The sequence below is a fragment of the Myotis nattereri genome (assembly GCF_964212035.1).
Source record: "Myotis nattereri genome assembly, chromosome: 3".
NCBI lineage: Eukaryota > Metazoa > Chordata > Mammalia > Chiroptera > Vespertilionidae > Myotis > Myotis nattereri.
The window spans coordinates 48,689,505-48,708,142 of NC_138077.1; the positions used below are offsets into that span (position 1 = coordinate 48,689,505).

Genomic DNA, 18,638 nt, shown 5'->3' on the forward strand with positions numbered 1-18,638 from the left:
TTCTTAGTGATCCTGACTAGAGGTTCATCAATCTTGTTTATCCTTTCAAAGAACCAGCTCTTGGTTTTGTTGATCTTTTGTATTGTTTTTTGGGTTTTTTTGTCATTTATTTCCACTCTGATCTTTATCATTCATTGCTTCTGCTTGCTCTTGGCTTTTCTTGTTGCTCTCTTTCTAACTCTATCAGTTGTAGGATTACATAATTTATTACCATTTTTTCTTGTTTTTAGAGGTAGGCCTGTAGAGCTATGAACTTCCCTCTCAAGACTGCTTTCACTGTGTCCCATAGATTTTGGATTGTTGTGTTTTCATTGTCACTTGTTGCCATGATGCTTTTTATTTCTTCTTTTGGTCTCTTTGGTAACCCAATCATTGTTTAATAGCATGCTATTTAGCCTCCAGGTGTTTGATTTTTTCATTGTTTTTATTGTAGTTGATTTCTGATTTTATGCCATTGTGATCTGAGAAGATGCTTGATATGATTTCTATCTTCTTGAATTTGAAGAGACTTTGCTTGTGTCTGAATATGTGGTCTATCTTTGAAAATGACCCCTGTGTGCTTGAGAAGAATATATACTCTGTGGCTTTGGGGTGAAATGTTCTGAAGATGTCCATTAATTCCATCTGATCTTGTGAGTCATTTAGGATTGATGTTTCTTTGATGATTTTTTGTTTAGAGGTTGTATCCAGTGGTGTTAGTTGGGTGTTAAAGTCCCCTACTATGACTGTATTGTTGTCGATCTGTCCCTTGATATCCTCCAGAAGTTTTTTGTTTGTTTGTTGTTGTTTTTTTTGTTTTTAATATATTTGGGTGTTCCTGTATTGGGTGCATATATGTTTACCAGAGTTATTTCTTCTTCTTGAATGTCTCCCTTTAGTATTATGAAGTGGCCTTCCTTTTCTCTTGTTATGGCCTTCACTTTGATGTCTAATTTGTCAGATATAAGTATTGCTACCCCAGCTTTATTTTCTTTTCCATTCACCTGAAAAACCTTTTGCTATCCCTTTACCATCAGTCTGTGTGAGTCGTTTGTTCTGAGGTGGGTCTCCTGTAGACAGTAGAGATGTAGGTCATGTTTTCTTATCCACTCAGCTACCCTATGTCTTTTGATTGGGGCAGGTAAACCATTTACATTTAAAGTTATTATTGATAGGCACTTATTTGTTGCCATTTTTTGTTCTTTATGCCTGTATTCCTTCTTCCCTTCCTATTTCTTATTTTTACAGCTGTCCCTTTAGCATTTCTTGCATTGCTGGTTTGGTTGTAATAAATTCCATTAGTCCTTTTTCGTCTGTGAAACTCCTGATTTCACCCTCAAATTTGATTGATAGCCTTGCTGGGTAGAGTATTCTTTGATTCAGACCCCTCCTTTGCGTGACTTTGTGTATTTCATTCCATTCCCTTCTGGCCTGCTGTGTTTCTGTTGAGAATTCAGTCGGTAGTCTGATAGGAGACCCTTTGTAGGTAACTTTATGTCTCTCTCTGGCAGCCTTTAAGATTCTTACTTTGTCATTGGTGTTTGCTAATTTAACTATAATGTGTCTTGGAATCGGTCTTTTTCGGTTCATTTTGTTTGAGACTCTGTGAGCTTCTTGGACTTATGTGAGTGTTTTCTTCTTCTCAATATCAGGGAAGTTTTCTGTCATTATTTCTTCAAATAGGTTTTCTATTCCTTGCTCAGTTTCCTCTCCTTCTGGGACCCATATTATGCAGATGTTGTTTCGTTTCATGTTGTCCCACAGTTTCCTTAGGCTCTCCTCCTTTTTTTAAAGATTTTTTTCCAGTTTCTGCTCAGCTTGGGTGTTTTTTCCTACCTTGTCTTCTAGCTCATGATGTGGTCCTCTGCTTCTTGTAGTGTACTGTTGATGCTTTATATTGTGTTCTTTATTGCAGTGATGTCATTTTTCATTTCTTCTTGGTTCTTACACATATTATTGAATTTGTCTTCCATCCTTTTCAATGTCCTTATGACCATTGCTCTGAATTCTTTCTCTAACATATTGCTTGCCTCTATTTCATTTACTTCCGTTTCCTGTGAGTCCTGCTTTTCTTTCCTATGGGGGCTGTTTCTTTGTCTCCTCATGTTCACTCCTCTCTGGGTGTCTGGTATGTAGCTCTCTCTTTCCTGCGTTGACTCTTTCTTGGCAATCTTTGACTTTTCACAGATTGCCTCACCAGCTGTGTTTAATTTGCTAATTCCAGGTGGATGTTATTCAAGTCAGCTGTTCCTTCTATCTCCTCTGTGAGAAGGCACAGGGCCCACCTGTATTTGGTGCTGCTTTGTCTCCCCCACTTTGTAGGCACCTGCGGCCAGGGAAGCTGGAGTCTCAGTGTTAGTGGGTTTGCAGCTGAGGCAGCTGGTCCCTGGGTGTTGTGGTTGTAGGGTCCCGGGAGGTATCCGAGGTCTCCCCAGTTGAAGGTAATAGTGGGCTTCTGATAACAGTCGCTCTCCCCTTCAAAATGGTGCAGTCTCTGCAGCAGACCCAGCCACTCCAAGAGAGATTTCAGCAGTAGTAGAGGCTGCCTGGCCAGGGGAGACCAGACAGTCTCCAAAAGTCCTGTGGAATATAGATGTCCCTCACTCAAAATTACAGACACTCCCTGCATGTCCACGTGCTCTCCTTTCACTCACTCACACACTATCTTGCAGCCTGCATCCCGTCGGCCGCCATCTTCTGTCTCCTATTCTTTATTTAATACCTTATTAAGATGACATCCAGATTTGACTTTTGGAGCTATAAAAGTCAGGTCAATCACTGTTCATCACCTTTTTTAAAAAATCAGAAAATGTATCTAATTAAACTAAAATTTACCTTTTATAACTTTCACCCATAGAATACTTTTTCCTGGTAGACATTTTGTTATTTTTTTTTAATATTTTTTATTGATTAAGATATTACATATGTGTACCCTCTACCCCCCCACTCCCCGCTCACCCCCCCCCCCCGTTGTCCGTGTCCATTGGTTAGGACTATATGCTTGCATATAAGTCCTTTGGTTGATCTTTCCCCCTTGCCCCCACCCTCCCCTACCTTCCCTCCAAGGCCCGACAGTCCAATCAATGCCTCTCCGTCTCTGGATCAGTCCTTGTTCATCAGTTTATGTTGTTCATTATATTCCCCAAATAAGTGAGATCTTGTGGTATTTATCCGCTCTCCAGTTCCATCATGCTGTGGCAAATGGTAAGAGTTCCTTTTTCTTCTTCCTCTTCTTAAAGAATACCTTTCAGCATTTCATATAATGCTGGTTTGGTGATGATGAACTCCTTTGGCTTTTTCTTATCCGTGAAGCTCTTTATCTGACCTTCCATTCTGAATGATAGCTTTGCTGGATAAAGTAATCTTGGTTGCAGGTTCTTGCTATTCATCTCTTTGAATATTTCTTGCCACTCTCTTCTGGCCTGCATGGTTTCTGTTGAGAAATCAGCTGACAGTCGGATGGGTACTCCCTTGTAGGTAACTGACTGTCTTTCTCTTGCTGCTTTTAAGATTCTCTCTTTATCTTTTGCTCTTGGCATTTTAATTATGATGTGTCTTGGTGTGGTCCTCTTTGGATTCCTTTTGTTTGGGGTTCTCTGCGCTTCCTGGACTTGTAAGTCCATTTCTTTCACCAGGTGGGGGAAGTTTTCTGTCATTATTTCTTCAAAAAGGTTTTCAATATCTTGCCCTCTCTCTCCTTCTGGTACCCCTATAATTCTGATGTTGGTACGCTTGAAGTTGTCCCAGAGGTTCCTTAGACTATCTTCATATTTTTTGAATCTCTTTTCTTTTTTCTTTTTCGGTTGGGTATTTTTTGTTTCTTTGCATTTCAAATCTTTGACTTGATTCTTGGGATCCTCTTGTCTGCTGTTGGATCTCTGTAAAGTATTCTTTATTTCAGTCAGTGTATGCATAATTTCTAGTTGGTCCTTTTTCATGACCTCCATGATCTCACCATACTCCTTGAGGGATTCATTAAATTTATCGGCGGTTTCCATAAAATTCTTGACAAACCTTATAAACGTGGCCTTGAACTCTATATCCAGTCGTCTGTCCTCCTCCGTTTCTGCCAATTGTGACCTGTTTCTTTGTCTCCGCATTTTGGCTGCTTCCCTGTGTTGATAGAGTGGCCTGCGCGCCAGGTGTCCTGTAGGGCCCAGTGGCTCAGCCTCCCCAGTTACCTGGGGTGGACACTCTTGGTGCACTCTTGGTGCCTTGGTTGTTTTAGGATCACTGGGAGGAATTGACCTCCAGGCCAATTGGCTGTGGGAAGCAGCTGTGTCTGAAGTGGGAGAATGGTCCCCCTCTGACCACTGGGTACAGTGGCTCCTGGATCTAAGGAGGTGCTAATTCAGCCCCTGCCTGAGGCCACACAGCAGGAACTACGAAGAGGCTCAGCTGTGAAGCAATGCAAGCCGCTGCGGGGCCTTGGGCCTTCTCTTGGAAGTTCCGGGTCTGGCTGGCCCAGCTGCAGTTAGGTAATTACCAGGTTGCAAAGGGCCGGGGCATTCACATGCAAAAGCCTCTGCCGCAGCCTGGGTGGGGCGTGGTCTCAGGGAGTCAAAGGGCGTAGAAAGAAGCAATGGCTGATTCTCCGCGCCCGGAGTCGCGCGTCTCAGTGTCCCTGCAATGGCTGCAAGCACCTCTGAGGGAAAGCGGCCCTCAAGTTCGCCCGCTGCCGCCTGAGAGAGCCGCCTCTCCCCGTATGAGACCTGGGTCCCCAGAGACTTCCCGGAACCGGAGATCAGAGCAGTCGGGAGCTTGTGATTCAAAAAGACAGCCGCGTCCTCAGGTGCCACCCCCTTTCCGCGCGCCCGAGCCGCCGCCGTACCTCTGCACTCAGCCTCCGCAGCTCCTCTGGCTCTCAGCGTGCTTTTCTTTTCTTCTAGTTGTAGAAATTACACTCGGCCAGCCTTCCTGTTGTTTTGGACGATGTTTGCTCCGTCCTTTGGGCTAATTTTCAATTGTTGTGGGAGGCGACTATTTCCCGGTGTTTATCTATGCCGCCATCTTAGTTTCTCCCCATTTTGTTATTTTTTGATAGAGATCATGCCTGCCACTCTCCCTTTCCACCACATTAACTTTGTTACAAGTTATCTTTAAACAATATCTCCTTTCATGTTGGTGAGGGGAATGAATATCTCCACACCTTCCATTGTATTTAGACTTAATTCATGAGTCATTGAGGATCTAATATGTGTTTGAAACCTTAAATAGAAATTATTAAAAGTGTGGGCCCATTTAGTCATCACCTTAAAAAAATCAGTTATTTTTATTATTAATGCTTCACTATTGCTTTCCTGTATACACACACAAGTTTTATATCTATCTCATTAATTTTTTAAAATATATGTTTTATTGATTTCAGAGAGGAACGGAGGGAGAGATAGAAACATCAATGATGAGAGAGAATCATTGATCAGCTGCCTCCTGCACCCCCCCTACTGGGGATAGAGCCTGCAACTTGGGCTCTTGACCTGAATGGAACCTGGGACCCTTCAGTCCATAGACTGATGCTCTATCCATTGAGCCAAAATGGCTAGGGCTCTGTCTCATTCATTTTAATAAATATTTATTCAGCATCTACTGAAAGTTTAGACACTGTACTAGAGACTATAAGAAAATATTCATGGTCGTACCCTTGTTTGAACTATGATAAACTAAGAGGAACTTAATAGCAAATGAACACAAGGAAATGTCCAACGTGCTCAGAGAATTAGAGATCTAATTTGCGGTGCATAGAGGGTCACATATAATACCTCTTTGTGAAAAGTGAGGTGATGGGATAACAAGAGTCCTAAGCTTTATGTGTTTGTTACTTTTTTCTTCATGCTTGACTTTTTTATAGATTTGTAAAAGAACTTTGAATGGTTGCACCATAATTTCATTGCACTTTTCAAAAAAAGATTTTTCTATTTATACCAATGTTTTCTTTGCTGATATAGCACTGGATGGACATTTTTGATCATGTGCTCTCTCTATAACCATTTTCCATAATTCTACCATGTGAAAAATGTTCCAGAAATAATATTACTAGGGCAAAAACTAAGTTTTTTTTAAGAATAGTTTTAGAACCATATTTATTTTCTAAAGGTTGTTTATATGATTATCAGCCATGAGTTAATGGTATACTCACCTTTGCCTTACCAGCACAGAATATTATTAATAATCTTTTAAGGGTAAAATTAAATATACATATACATACATACATATATGTACATACAAACACATAACATGTTTAGAAACATATCTAAAAATATAACTATTTTAATATATCAATAGTAATTAACTATGTCTGTGTTTGTTCTATGATGTCAATTTATATAGAAATACTTCCACACATATTTAATTCTTACATGAACTTGCACATATAAAGTCTCAATGCATAGCATTAGTTCACTTAGCTTACTTTAATGTATTTACTGCATTAAAACAAATGCAAATGAGTCTGCCCATTTATTGCATATTTCTCTTTTCAGGAATACCACATATTGCAGCAAAGTTGCATTTCCTCTGGAAGTTGTCCAAAAAGCTAGCTGCTTCAATTCTCCCATGAAAATCCCAGTGCATAAATTGTACATAGAATATGGTGTTCAGAAGATCACTTGTCCAAATATAGATGGATACTTTCCTTCCAGTGTCAAACCAGCCATCACTTGGTATATGGTAAGCAAACTGGAGGGCACTTTGCCCTCTCCAAATGGCAACAATTATTTGTTGAGTTAATGTGGAAACTGAAAATTTTCTAGTCAGATTTTTCAATATATTCTTTAGTGACTTCATACAATTTTTTATCTTCTTCCTCACTTTATGACATTTTAAAGGAAGTGCTGGAGGACACGTTGCCTCAACCCAGCATTCCTTAAATTATGTTCACTGGACTATTATAACTACCTTGGTTCTATTAACTTCCTCTGAAATACAATTTGAGAAATGTTGCCAACTTCCACTCTGCCCAGCGAGGTTGGGAGCTGCTAATTCATCTGGTGAATTTCAACTCCTAAACTAGTCAGTATTTTGTTACTTATATGTATTTCATGTTTGCCCTCATTTATAGACACAGTCCACCTGTGGTCTCTTTCACATCTCAGGGATTTGGGAAGTGTTTAATAACAAATGATAGTGTTAGAAGGTGGCATGTGTGACAACAGCTCCATAGTTGTTGTTTTTTTAAAAATACATTTTTATTGATTTCAGAGAGGAAGGGAGAGGGAGAGATAGAAACATCAGTGATGAGAGGAAATCATTGACCCACTGCCTCCTGCACACCCCTACTAGGGTTTGAGCCTGCAACATGGGCATGTGCCCTGACTGGGAATTAAACCATGCACTCCTGGTTCATAGGTTGATGCTCAATCACTGAGCCATGCCAGCTGAGCTAGCTGCCTAATTTTTTAACCTCTTCAAATATCCACATAAGCCAAAGCCAAACTCCTGAACAACATTTAAAACAAAACCCAATATTAAGTTATCCATACGAATCACTTTCAATAAAACAAGTGAGTCAAGCCACAAGCTTATGTAACATTAGTGTCTATAGGGAAAAGGAGTAGGTGGAAGTAGTGTGGGATGGGGCAGACTTGAGGGGTCAAAAGTCCATGGATACTCACTGGAAAGCATGATGAGCCACCTTAGGAACATCAGCTGAAATTGGGAAGGGTGGGCCCAAGATGCCAATAGTAGGAAATTCTGAAGGGTTTGGAATTGTTTTGGTGCCTTGGAACTCTGCAAAACAACTACTCACAGTGAGGAGAAATGGCTGGAAGTGGAATCATAAGTAGACAGCATCAGGATAATGCAGGGGCAAAAGTAAGTGTACAGTTGTGAGTATGGGAAGCAGAGTTTATTCTTGTATTCTTATTTCTTAAATATTGTATTATTTTTCATATAAACAATTGTACACCTACTTTTGCCCATCCTGTAGAGAGGAAGGGAAGAGAAGAATGGGAGCAGCAGAACAGTCAGGAAATCTCAAAACCATACTTTTGAAGAGGAATCTCTCTGAAGTTAGAAAATCCTGCCAGATTGTAAAACTCAGGAAAAACAGACAAACTAGTTTCCCATGAAAATGAACAATAAGGTAAAGCTCCCATTCAAAATTATAAGAAAGAGGAGAATAGGAAGCAGAATAACATTCTGCAAAAAAAAAAAAAAGCATACCAGAAGGACATATTGTAACCCACTATTTAAAAAATAAGCCAAAAAATTAAGAAATGCTACAAGATGAGAAGAATAACAAATAAATTTGAATTATAAAAGTCCAGAAGTTATAAAACTCAGTAACAGCTTAGAAGAAAGTCATTTTAGAAATGAAGCTAAACTAAGAGGAACATAATACCAAATGAATACACTAGATAATGCCTTCAGATTAACAGAAAGTGGGAGAAAAAATATTAAATCAAACTTAAATGCTGAATAAAAATAAGAAGGATAAAATGTATATACCAAAATCATATAAAGTAGACTAGTAAATAAAGGGGAAAAGTCAAGTATTTATTCTGCCTTTCCCATAAGAAATGTACATTTAGTTATGAAATGGTGCATAGAAGTATGTTTTTATAAAATTATATAATCAGTTTGAAACCACAATGACACTAAATCTAAGCATTAAGCATCAATGACAGCTACCATCACAAGAGAGGTATCAACCAGGCATATTCCTTCTGATGAAAGAACAGTATTAACTATAATTGTGCCAAGTGGATTTTGGATACTGCTGCCATTTTGCTGGAAATATAGAGAACGGAAGAATATATTGATCTGTACGACGAGTTTGTAGTCAGCAAAATCTGGACTGTGGAAAACTATATGCCAAATGCCTTGGGTTATTCAACAGAAATTCTGCAAGAAAAAACAAAACCATATTGTGGGAACATATTGATTAAAAAGAAACATATATGACAATTTTGAAAATGGATGTGACTACAGTGTCTAAGGATGTACTATAGATGATACAATTAAAAAAGAAAACAAGGAAGTGATTTTACTATAAAAATATATAGGTAGTGGCTACTTCAGCAGGTTGCAAAAGAGCTGGGATTGACATAGGACATTTGGAAAGTAACTGACAACATTCTCCTCCTGAACCTGAGTGGTGTTTGCTTTATAATAATTCATTGACTCATAAATTTCAAGTTTTTGTGTATTGTATTTTATAATAAAACAACTAAGAAAAAGAGAGGGAGAGAAAGAAGGAAACAAAGAAAATGAGCAAGAGAGATTTAAGATCAATTGCAGTGTAAGAATCTTAGATCATGCTTTGTTCAAATAAACTATAAAACAAGTTATGAGAAAATCAGGACAATCTGAACCGAATATTAATGACATCAATGAATTATTATTACTGTTTTAAACTGTGATAACAGCACTATAGTTATGCTTGCAGAAGGAGTCTTATCATTTAGAGATACATAGAAATACTTACAAATGAAATTATGCAATATCTGTGATTTGCTTTAAAATATCTTAGGCTGCAGTGAGTGGGTATAGATGAAATAAGACATAGTCTAAATTGCTACTTTTGAGACTAGGTTTGGGTCCAGGGGATCATTGTGTATTTTTTCCATGATTGTCATTTTTCATTGTAAAAATAATTTAAAGAGTAGTATTAACACCTAGAGGCCCAGGGCATGAATTTGTGCATAGGTGGTGTCCCTCAGCCTGGCCGGTGATTGGGGCCGATGGGACGGAGCCAGCCAGCTGGGGGAAGGGGCCGAGGGAGGTTGGCTGGCCGGCTGAGAGGAGGAACGTTGGAGGTTGGCCAGCCGCGCCCCCCCCACATTGGGGCCAATGGGGGAGGCCAGCCAGCTCCGGGAAGGGACCTCGGAAAGTTGGTCAGCTGAGGGGAGGAACCACGGGAGGTTGGTCAGCGGCCAGGGGAGGTTAGCCAGCTGCAGGAGGTTGGCTGTGGGAGTGCACTGACCACCAGGGGGTAGCTCCTGCATTGAGCGTCTGCCTCCTGGTGGTCAGTGCATGTCATAGCAACCAGTCAACTGGTCATTCGGTCATTCAGGCTTTTATATATAAAGACTTTACATCAATAAGTATATCTTCAATTTTTTTAAATGTGTTCATCTAGTTATCAAAGTCTCTTATCTCTAGTTCTATTCACTTTTTTATAATTTGAATACTCAATAGTCTGAAAAACTTAATCTTATTTTCTTACCAAAGGATCTCACAATTTAAGAGAAGTTTATAAATAAGAATAATTTACATTCTTATTGAAAAGCAGAATTACAAGTTCCAAAGAGAATTTATTGTTTGTTTTAAAAACAGGGAGAAATTTACATGCATCGACTTTATGAAATTGACTATTTCTTGAGGGCAAAATTATGCCATACTTATCTCTGTATTTTCAATGATTCCCAGATTTCTTTTTTTTTCCTGGTTGGAAGGATGTCAGTGATATTAACCAAGGTATGAAATAGCAGAGGAGGAGCAGGTTTGGGGAGCAAGTGAAAGATTTAGATAATGTCCTATTGAGTTAGAGGTGTCTGTGAGACCTCTGGGTAGCAGTGGCCAGTAGGTAGTGGCACATATGTGTGAATCTGGAACTTAGAACAAAAGTCAAAGTTGGAGTCAGAGAATTGGATGCGTCTATATGATAGTTGGAGCCCTTAAAAACTAAGATCAAAATCCAGAGAGAGTGTTCCTGGGGTGAATGAAAACAGAAAGCCTGGAAAGAAGACTGAGAACAAAAGTCATAGTGGTCAAACCATCTCCATGGCAGATAACCAACAATGTTCAGATGCCTAAGAAGAAACAGGTGACCAGCCATCATTTCTAGTCTATAAAAAGTCACTCTTGGTCTGTGGCATACCTCTTTTATTTCTCTATACTTGGGTATTTGACTGAAATCATAAATCCTAAGAGTTCTGCCATCCTGGGTACAAAATCAGAGTTCTTGGTGGTTGGATTCTCCTATCACTGTATAGCAATGATGATGTTGCTTTCTATTTTCTACCTTCTACAGAAACTCCCTTCGTCCTTATAGAGTAGACTCTTTCAATTATTATAAACTGGATTCTCTGCCTTGACTTTGTAAAAACAGTCTCTTTTTCTAATACACATAACCGTGTGAGAGTTAAAAGACACATTAATTTGTTTCATCAATTTTCTTCCTCTTAGCCGAATGACGAAATCTGATAAATCGAAAGACAGAAAAGGAAACTAAGAGTTGTTGCATTTTGCTTGTAAAATACATTGTGCTAGGTGCTTTATATGTTACGTGTAATACTCATCACCATCCTTCAAGGTAGATGTCATCCTTTCACAGATTATGAAGCCAAGTCCCAGAGAGGCAAACAATAGAGCACAAGATTATTAACTTAATTTTCTTAACATGAGGTAAGTTATCTTGTGCTCTCCATTTTGTAGTTAAGATAGAGCAACTGAGATATTTGCTTACGGTCACAGAGCTAGGAGCCAAGATTCAACCTTATATCGAGTCCATACTTTTACACTGTGGTATATCACTTACTCAAAAGCGATCTAGCTGATCGTGGAGAATCTGGGATTTCAGGCTAGTTCTGTTTTGGTTTCAAGGTTATACTCTTCAGAAATGACACTGAGAGGGTGGTCAGTCTTCGGACACTTGGAAGGGTGGGGTAGTCTTTGAACACAGGTTGAGTTGTAAGCTGAACTGTGGAACACAAGGAAACCCATGGATAGAGAGTCCCAGGAAATCAGAGGGGCCTTAGACAAACTCAGATTAGAAGGAACAGAAATTTTTTTTAAAAAAAAATTGTTCCAGAACTGCAAGGGAAATGGGGCAGGATTGCATTTTCCTTGTTGGCATGTCTTCTGTCTTTCCTCCTCTCATTTGCATGGCAGGCTCTTCCTCATTCAGGACCCAGAATTCATAGTGCTCTAATTCAACAATCATGTGAGTTAAATTGATGTTCAGTAAATGTTTGTTGAATGAGCCAGGTTTTGTAACAAGCCTGGAGAGCACACCATGGTTTGTCATTTACTGAATTTCAAGTAGCCACATGTATAAATTGGAAATGACATGTGTATAAATTGGAGGTTGCCTGTTTATTCATGTAGGAATATGGGAATAGCTAGCAGTAAAGACACAGGTGTAATTTTGTTATTGTTTTTACTATTATTATTATTATTATTACATTTACTGAGAGGCGTGGGCTTTAAATTATAGCAAGCCATCCCAACTTTCAAATTGCTGGATTATTTATCTTCCTCTTTGTTGTAATTGGGTATTTGATTTTTCCATACTGAGATACTTATAAAAACAAAGGAAATTGTCCCCCCCACACCCTTTTTCTTTTTTACTGAGGATCAGAGGAACAATTTTATTAGGTGTTTTGAATATTACATTTATACCAGCTGCTGAAAGCCCTAACTGATATTTAGGAGAATGGATATCATTCTGGAGACCAATCTGTGAAAAGCTAGTTGTCCTTATACTTAGTATAATCATTAAAATTGGTGTATTACCTTCACCTCTAAATTTCATTGTAAAGTTAATCAGAATTGGTCAGATACTGTTTATAAATCTCTCTCAGAAAATGGGAAACTGCTTTTTTCTGACAAAGTGCCACCAGGAAAGCACATTTCTGACTGCCAGGCTTGGCGTTTACTGGCATAGCACATACTAGTATTGTAGACAAGTTAGTCCAAGGTCCACGTAATAGACTTTATTTTCAAAGTGCTTCTTTCAGTTTGATCCCAACTGTTTGGTTGCTCCTTTGTCTCTTTCCTTTCCCTATAGTTTCCCTATCATGATTTTTCATCTCTGGTAGGAAGGAAATATGTACCATATATTCTTTCAAACTATACACATTGAATTCCATATCTATACTAATAAAAAGGTAATATGCTAATTAGACTAGGTCGACCCGACATCTTCCAGTCGTCCTGCCTTCCTTCTGGACAAAGCCATAGTGGCAGGGGCTGAGGCAGAGGGGATTAGGGGCGATCAAGCCAGCAGGGAGGGCAGTTAGGGGCAATCAGGCCAGCAGGGGAGGGCAGTTAGGGGCTATCAGGCCAGCAGGGGAGTGAAGTTAGGGGGCAATCAGGCTGGCAGGAGAAGGCAGTTAGGGTATATCAAGCTGGCAGGGGAGGGCAGTTAGAGGTGATCAGACAGGCAAACAGAGGGGATAGGGGTGATCAGACAGGTAGGCGGGTGAGCAGTTAGGGGCCAGCAGTCCCATATTGAAGAGGATGCAGGCCAGGCTGAGGGACCCCCATCCCCCATTCACAAATTTTGTGTACTGGGCCTCTAGTATATCTATCTATCATCTATCTATCTATCATCTATCTATCTATCTATCATCTATCTATCTATCTATCTATCTATCTATCTATCTATCTATCCATCTATGATTTGACATATAATTTCAGGGCTTCTGAGGACCCAAGATCCATCCTCTAAACTTAAACCCAGTTGAAATGTCTGTGAGACCTTGAGGCTTAATTAGGCTGAATGAGTCATCCACTTTCTATTTTGATAGCACTTAACTTATCTCTCATTTTTGTTACTATAATGATTGCACTTCTTTCTTCTGAACTAGATAGTGACCTCTCTTTTTCTTTCCCTTGAATACCAAGCACACAGCATAAAGCTAAGCCAATGAACTTTGTATTTAGGAATTGATTAAATAATTGAATGAATTGGACTGGACTGCAAAATTCCATGGTAATAAGGGCCATTTCTGTGTTTAATGCCTGCTCTATGCCAAGCCCCTAACACAGTGCCTGCCATGTAGAAGAGATTTTGTAAAAATTAGTTGCTTAAACAATGAAATGCCTTTAGTTTTGTGCATTAAAAGTGACTGGTAAGAGTTTTTAAGAGACTTTGTAAATAAGTATGATTATTTTATGCCAACTTAATCTCTGGTGCAAAAGTTTCAATAGATATTCCTAACTGTTCTAACCTTATATCTCCATTAAATTCTTTATATCCTTACTCTCATTTCTCCCTCCATCCTACAACTCACTCATATATCATATCTTATATTTTGAATAGTCATCTTCTTGTTATCATACTGCATGAGCTATCAACTCTGTATCTTCTGTCTTTGCTTCTCTCATTCATATTTTTGATTAGGCAGCACAAATGCACTGAGCATTTACCATGTGTTAAGTATTTTGCCAGCTGCCAGCCATGACGTACAGTACTCATTCACCCTCACCTCTTGCCCTCACAGGTGTAAATTTTCTAGAGGAAGAGACAAACATGAGAACAGTTTACTGTAATAAAGTTAGTTAAGTACAAAGTACAGCATAGGAAATATAGTTAATAATACAGTGGGGCCTTGACTTACAAGTTTAATTCATTCCGTGATGGAGCTCGTGACTCAAATTGCTCATATGTCAAATCAAAAAGTGAACGAGTGAGACATGTGATACTGGGCTGATGTTGTGGCATTCACTGTGACGTTCGCTGCGCCAACTAGCGGTGGGGTATCTGAAGCTGGCTCGTAACCCGAATTTTAGCTCGCAACTCAAAGCAAAAAATCGGCCGAGAGACGGCTCGTATCTCGAAAAACTCGTTAGTTGGGACACTCATAAGTCAAGGCCCCACTGTATTGTAATAACTATGTATGGTGCCAGGGGGTGCTGAAAATACTGGGGTGGGGGGAGCACTTTGTAAAGTATTTGATGGTCTTACCACTAGGCTGTGCACCTGAAACTAACAGAAATAATATTGAATATAAACTGCAATTGAAAAAAATCTACAACATTAAAAATAATATAAAGTTAGTTAAGTTCTGACACAGAAAGCAAAATGCTATTAGAGTTCAGGAAAGTTACAACTTTGTCCTGTGCCTCCAGTGCCACTCCCCCATGTCTCCCCTCCTAGTTAAAATCTGTTAATATTCTACTTATCCTTTAAGATTGAGCTCAAATCTTTCTTCTCTGTGAAGTTTTTATGAATGTTTTCTGTTTGATCTTCCCCCATTTGATCTTCCCTGGCCCTGATATGCTTTCCATAGTATTTGTTGCAATTCACCACGAGACTATACATACCTACAGATTAGGACTTGTGTCCTTTCCATTTTCCATGCCTTCACACAGTTCTTGAATGGTGTATGGCCATGGTCGGCAAACTGCGGCTCGCGAGCCACATGCGGCTCTTTGGCCCCTTGAGTGTGGCTCTTCCTAAGCCTTAGGAGTACCCTAATTAAGTTAATAACAATGTACCTACCTATATAGTTTAAGTTTAAAAAATTTGGCTCTCAAAAGAAATTTCAATCATTGTACTGTTGATATTTGGCCCTGTTGACTAATGAGTTTGCCGACCACTGGTATGGGATGGACATATTCGTCCTTAGTTAGTCAAGACATTCCCCCAATCACACCCACATCTCACCACATGATGTATTTCCTCTCGCTCTTTACCTATTTGTCATGATAGGTTGCCATAACTACCATTATGCCATTGAAATGTTGCTCTCCTGCTTAACTTCTCTTTTGAATTCAGAATGAGGAACTGATGGATCAACTAAATGGATAATTTGTCTTCTAGTCAGACAAGTGTTTGCTTCATAGTGGAAATCCACTTACTGTTAAGTGATTTCTTGCATTTGAAAATATTTTTTTTATTCTTTTGGTATCCAGATCTGTGTTCCAATTTTTTCTGGATTCCAAATAAATGATTTTGAAATTATAAGATAATTTTCAGGCTTCATTTTCAGGAATAGTTTATTATGTTTAAAATATTCCATGTGTCTCAGGTCTATGTGCTGAAGGGCCTAGAGATATATCTGCTTATAAGAAACAGAGAGAGCTCATCACACACTACAGGTCAGAGTTAATGGTTCAACAGTGCCCTAAAGCCACCCCCACCACAAAGCTCAGAATGTAAAATATTTCCTTCATTTCCTTTTCTTGCATGCTATATAGGTCTGATAGCTTTGAAATAGACTTTTTAATTTCTTTTGGTTAAAACTAGTTATGGGGGCCAAATATTTGGTGATTAAAGATAACTTGACTATGGGTGGTGGATACCCAATTCAATATACAGATCATATATCATGGAAATATGCACTTCAAAGCTATATGATCTTATTACTAAAGGTCACCCCAGACGAGATGATGTGGTATGTGTAACTGTATGTCTCATTATAATTTTTCCAGCCTCAACTAACTGCTGAGCAGAGGTGTTTATTCTTAGTTAAGAAGCTAGTTAAAGCTTTGGCTCAATGGATAGAACATCGGTCTGTGGACTGAAGCGTCCCAGGTTCGATTCTGGCCAATGGCACATGCTGGGTCGGGGTGCCTGCATCGGCCCCAGTCAGTGCTGGGTCACCACAGCAACCCAGCACTGACTTCCGGTCTGGTTGAGCCTTCGGTGGTAATGGTCATTATGACCCTGGCTCTTTATTATATAGACTAGAGGCCCAGTGCACAAAAATTTGTGCACTCGGCAGGGAGTGGGGTCCCTCAGCCCCGCCTGTGCCCTATCACAGTCTGGGACCCCTCAGGGGATGACCACCTGCTGGATTAGGCCTGCTCCCCAGGGGATTGGGCCTAAGATGGCAATCAGACATCCCTCTGGCAGCCTGGCAGCCCTCGGGGGATGTCCACTTGCCAGCGGGGAGCAGGCCTAAACTGCAGTTGGACATCCTTAACACTGCTGAGGCAGCAGGAGAGGCTCCCACCACCATCGCTGTACTGGCAGCCATCAGCCTGGCTTGTGGCTGAGCAGAACTCCTCCCATGTGAGAGCAACCTGACCACCAGAGGGCAGCTCCTGCATCGAGAGTCTGCCCCCTGGTGGTCAGTGTGTGTCATAGTGACCAGTCATTCCCAGTCTTTCTGCTGTTAGGGTCAGTTTGCATATTACCCTTTTACTATATAGGATAGAGGCCTGGTGCACGGGTGGGGGCCAGCTGGTTTGCCCTGAAGGGTGTCCCGGATCAGGGTGGGGGTCCCGCTTGGGTGCCTGGACAGCCTGGATGAGGGGATGATGACTGTTTGCAGCTGGTCACACCCCCTTCAGGGTGGGGGTCCCCACTGGGGTGCCTGGCCAGTCTGGATGAGGGGCTGAGGGCCATTTTCAGGCTGGCGGGTGACTGAAGCTCCCAACCTCTCCTTTTTTTCTTTTTTTTTTATCTTGGATTTATTTACCTTCTATGGCTGTCACTGGAACTGAGAGCCAGCTTTAGCTCTGAGGCTCGGCTCCAGCTCTGAGACCTCGGCTGCTGAAAGCAGGTATCTGGGTTTGTTTGGGTTCTATAATTGTAACAGTGTTGCGGTCCTGCTCGCTCCAGCTCTGACCGCTGAAAGCAGGTTTCTGGGGTTTGTTTAGGTTCTATAAGTGCAACATTGTTTCTTAGAGTGCAAGCTCAGAGGCCGGCAGTGGCAGGTGGGGAACCTTGGCTTCCTCCATCACTGGAGCAAGCAAGTCTCCTGTTTGCTTCAGCTGTGTGGCCGCTGGCCACCATCTTGGCTGGCAGTTAATTTGCATATCTTGCTGATTAGCCAATGGGAAGGGTGGCTAAGTTATGGCTAATTACCATGTTTCTCTATTATTAGATAGGATTATATAGGATTATTTTTTATTTTTTAATATATTTTTTATTGATTTCTGAGTGGAAGGGAGAGGAATAGAGAGATGGAAACATCAATGAGATAATCATTGATCAGCTGCCTCCAGCCCGACCCCTACTGGGGATCGAGCCTGCAGTGGGACCCCCATCCCCACCTCAGTGCAGAATTTTCATGCACTGGTCCTCTAGTAATAATAATAAAAAAATAAGAAGTTAGTTAAAGATCTTTACTGAGCTATCTAAAAAACTGAGTTTTAGCTCTGCACTGTGTTACCTGGAATATCTCTTTATTTTTCTATCTCATTTTTTTCTACTTGTAAAACTATAACATATTTAGTCTGATTTGTCTACTTAACAAGGAAAAGCTAACAAATGAGAGAAATAGCTTTGAACTGTTTAAATAGAAGGTATCACAAAACTAAAATAGAATTCTAAAGATAGTCTAAACTTGATTTAAACCAAATCTGACATAAATTCATTATGAATACAGTCCTTGTGGCCTTATACTTTGTGATAACCTAAGAGTATTGAAACCATTGGCTGATGTGACAAGTGTCTAGAAGCATTTTTATCAAAACAGGATAAATTGTATTTAGAAAATCACTTAACTGAGCATATATCAGCTTCCTTGTGATGATAACCCACATGAATCATCTTTTTAGTGCTATTCTTAAAAGACATATTTCCTGTTACAAAGAATTACAAAATGTACCACTTTGTGTAACTGTCATATTTCAAAACATATGCTCCAGGAATTGAAGCAAGAAAACCTTAAGTATACGAGAATTAAAGTTAAGTATGTGAATATAGGAAGTTGAGAGTACAAGCCAGTAACAGGCTCACATAATTTTAAAGATCTAAGGGAACTTAGAGATATTTAATCCTTTTTGTCATATTTGAATTATTTTTAAATATATATTTTTATTGATTTCAGAAAGGAAGGGAGAGGGAGAGAGAGATAGAAACAACCAATAATGAGAGAGAATCATTGATCGGCTGCATATCCCACACAGGGGATGGAGCCCGCAATCCCAGCATGTACCCTAATCGGGAATCGAAACATGATCTCCCAGTTCATAGGTCAACACTCAACCACTGAGCCATGCCGGTTGGGCTGAATTATTGGTAAGACTCATAAAAAATA

The 18,638-nt window shown here is 40.0% G+C and overlaps 1 protein-coding gene across 2 annotated transcripts in view; it reads left to right on the top strand.

Moving 5' to 3' along the window:
• The window catches only part of IL1RAP (interleukin 1 receptor accessory protein), a 165,222-nt gene that overhangs the window by 114,781 nt on the left and 31,803 nt on the right, over positions 1-18,638 (top strand). For both annotated transcript variants that reach the window (XR_013995721.1, XM_081087030.1), the window contains exon 4: positions 6,459-6,645. Coding sequence is in view for 1 of the 2 variants with exons in the window: in XM_081087030.1 (XP_080943156.1) it covers positions 6,459-6,645 (187 nt within the window). In the remaining variant the exon portion in view is untranslated. The remainder of the gene's footprint in view (positions 1-6,458; positions 6,646-18,638) is intronic.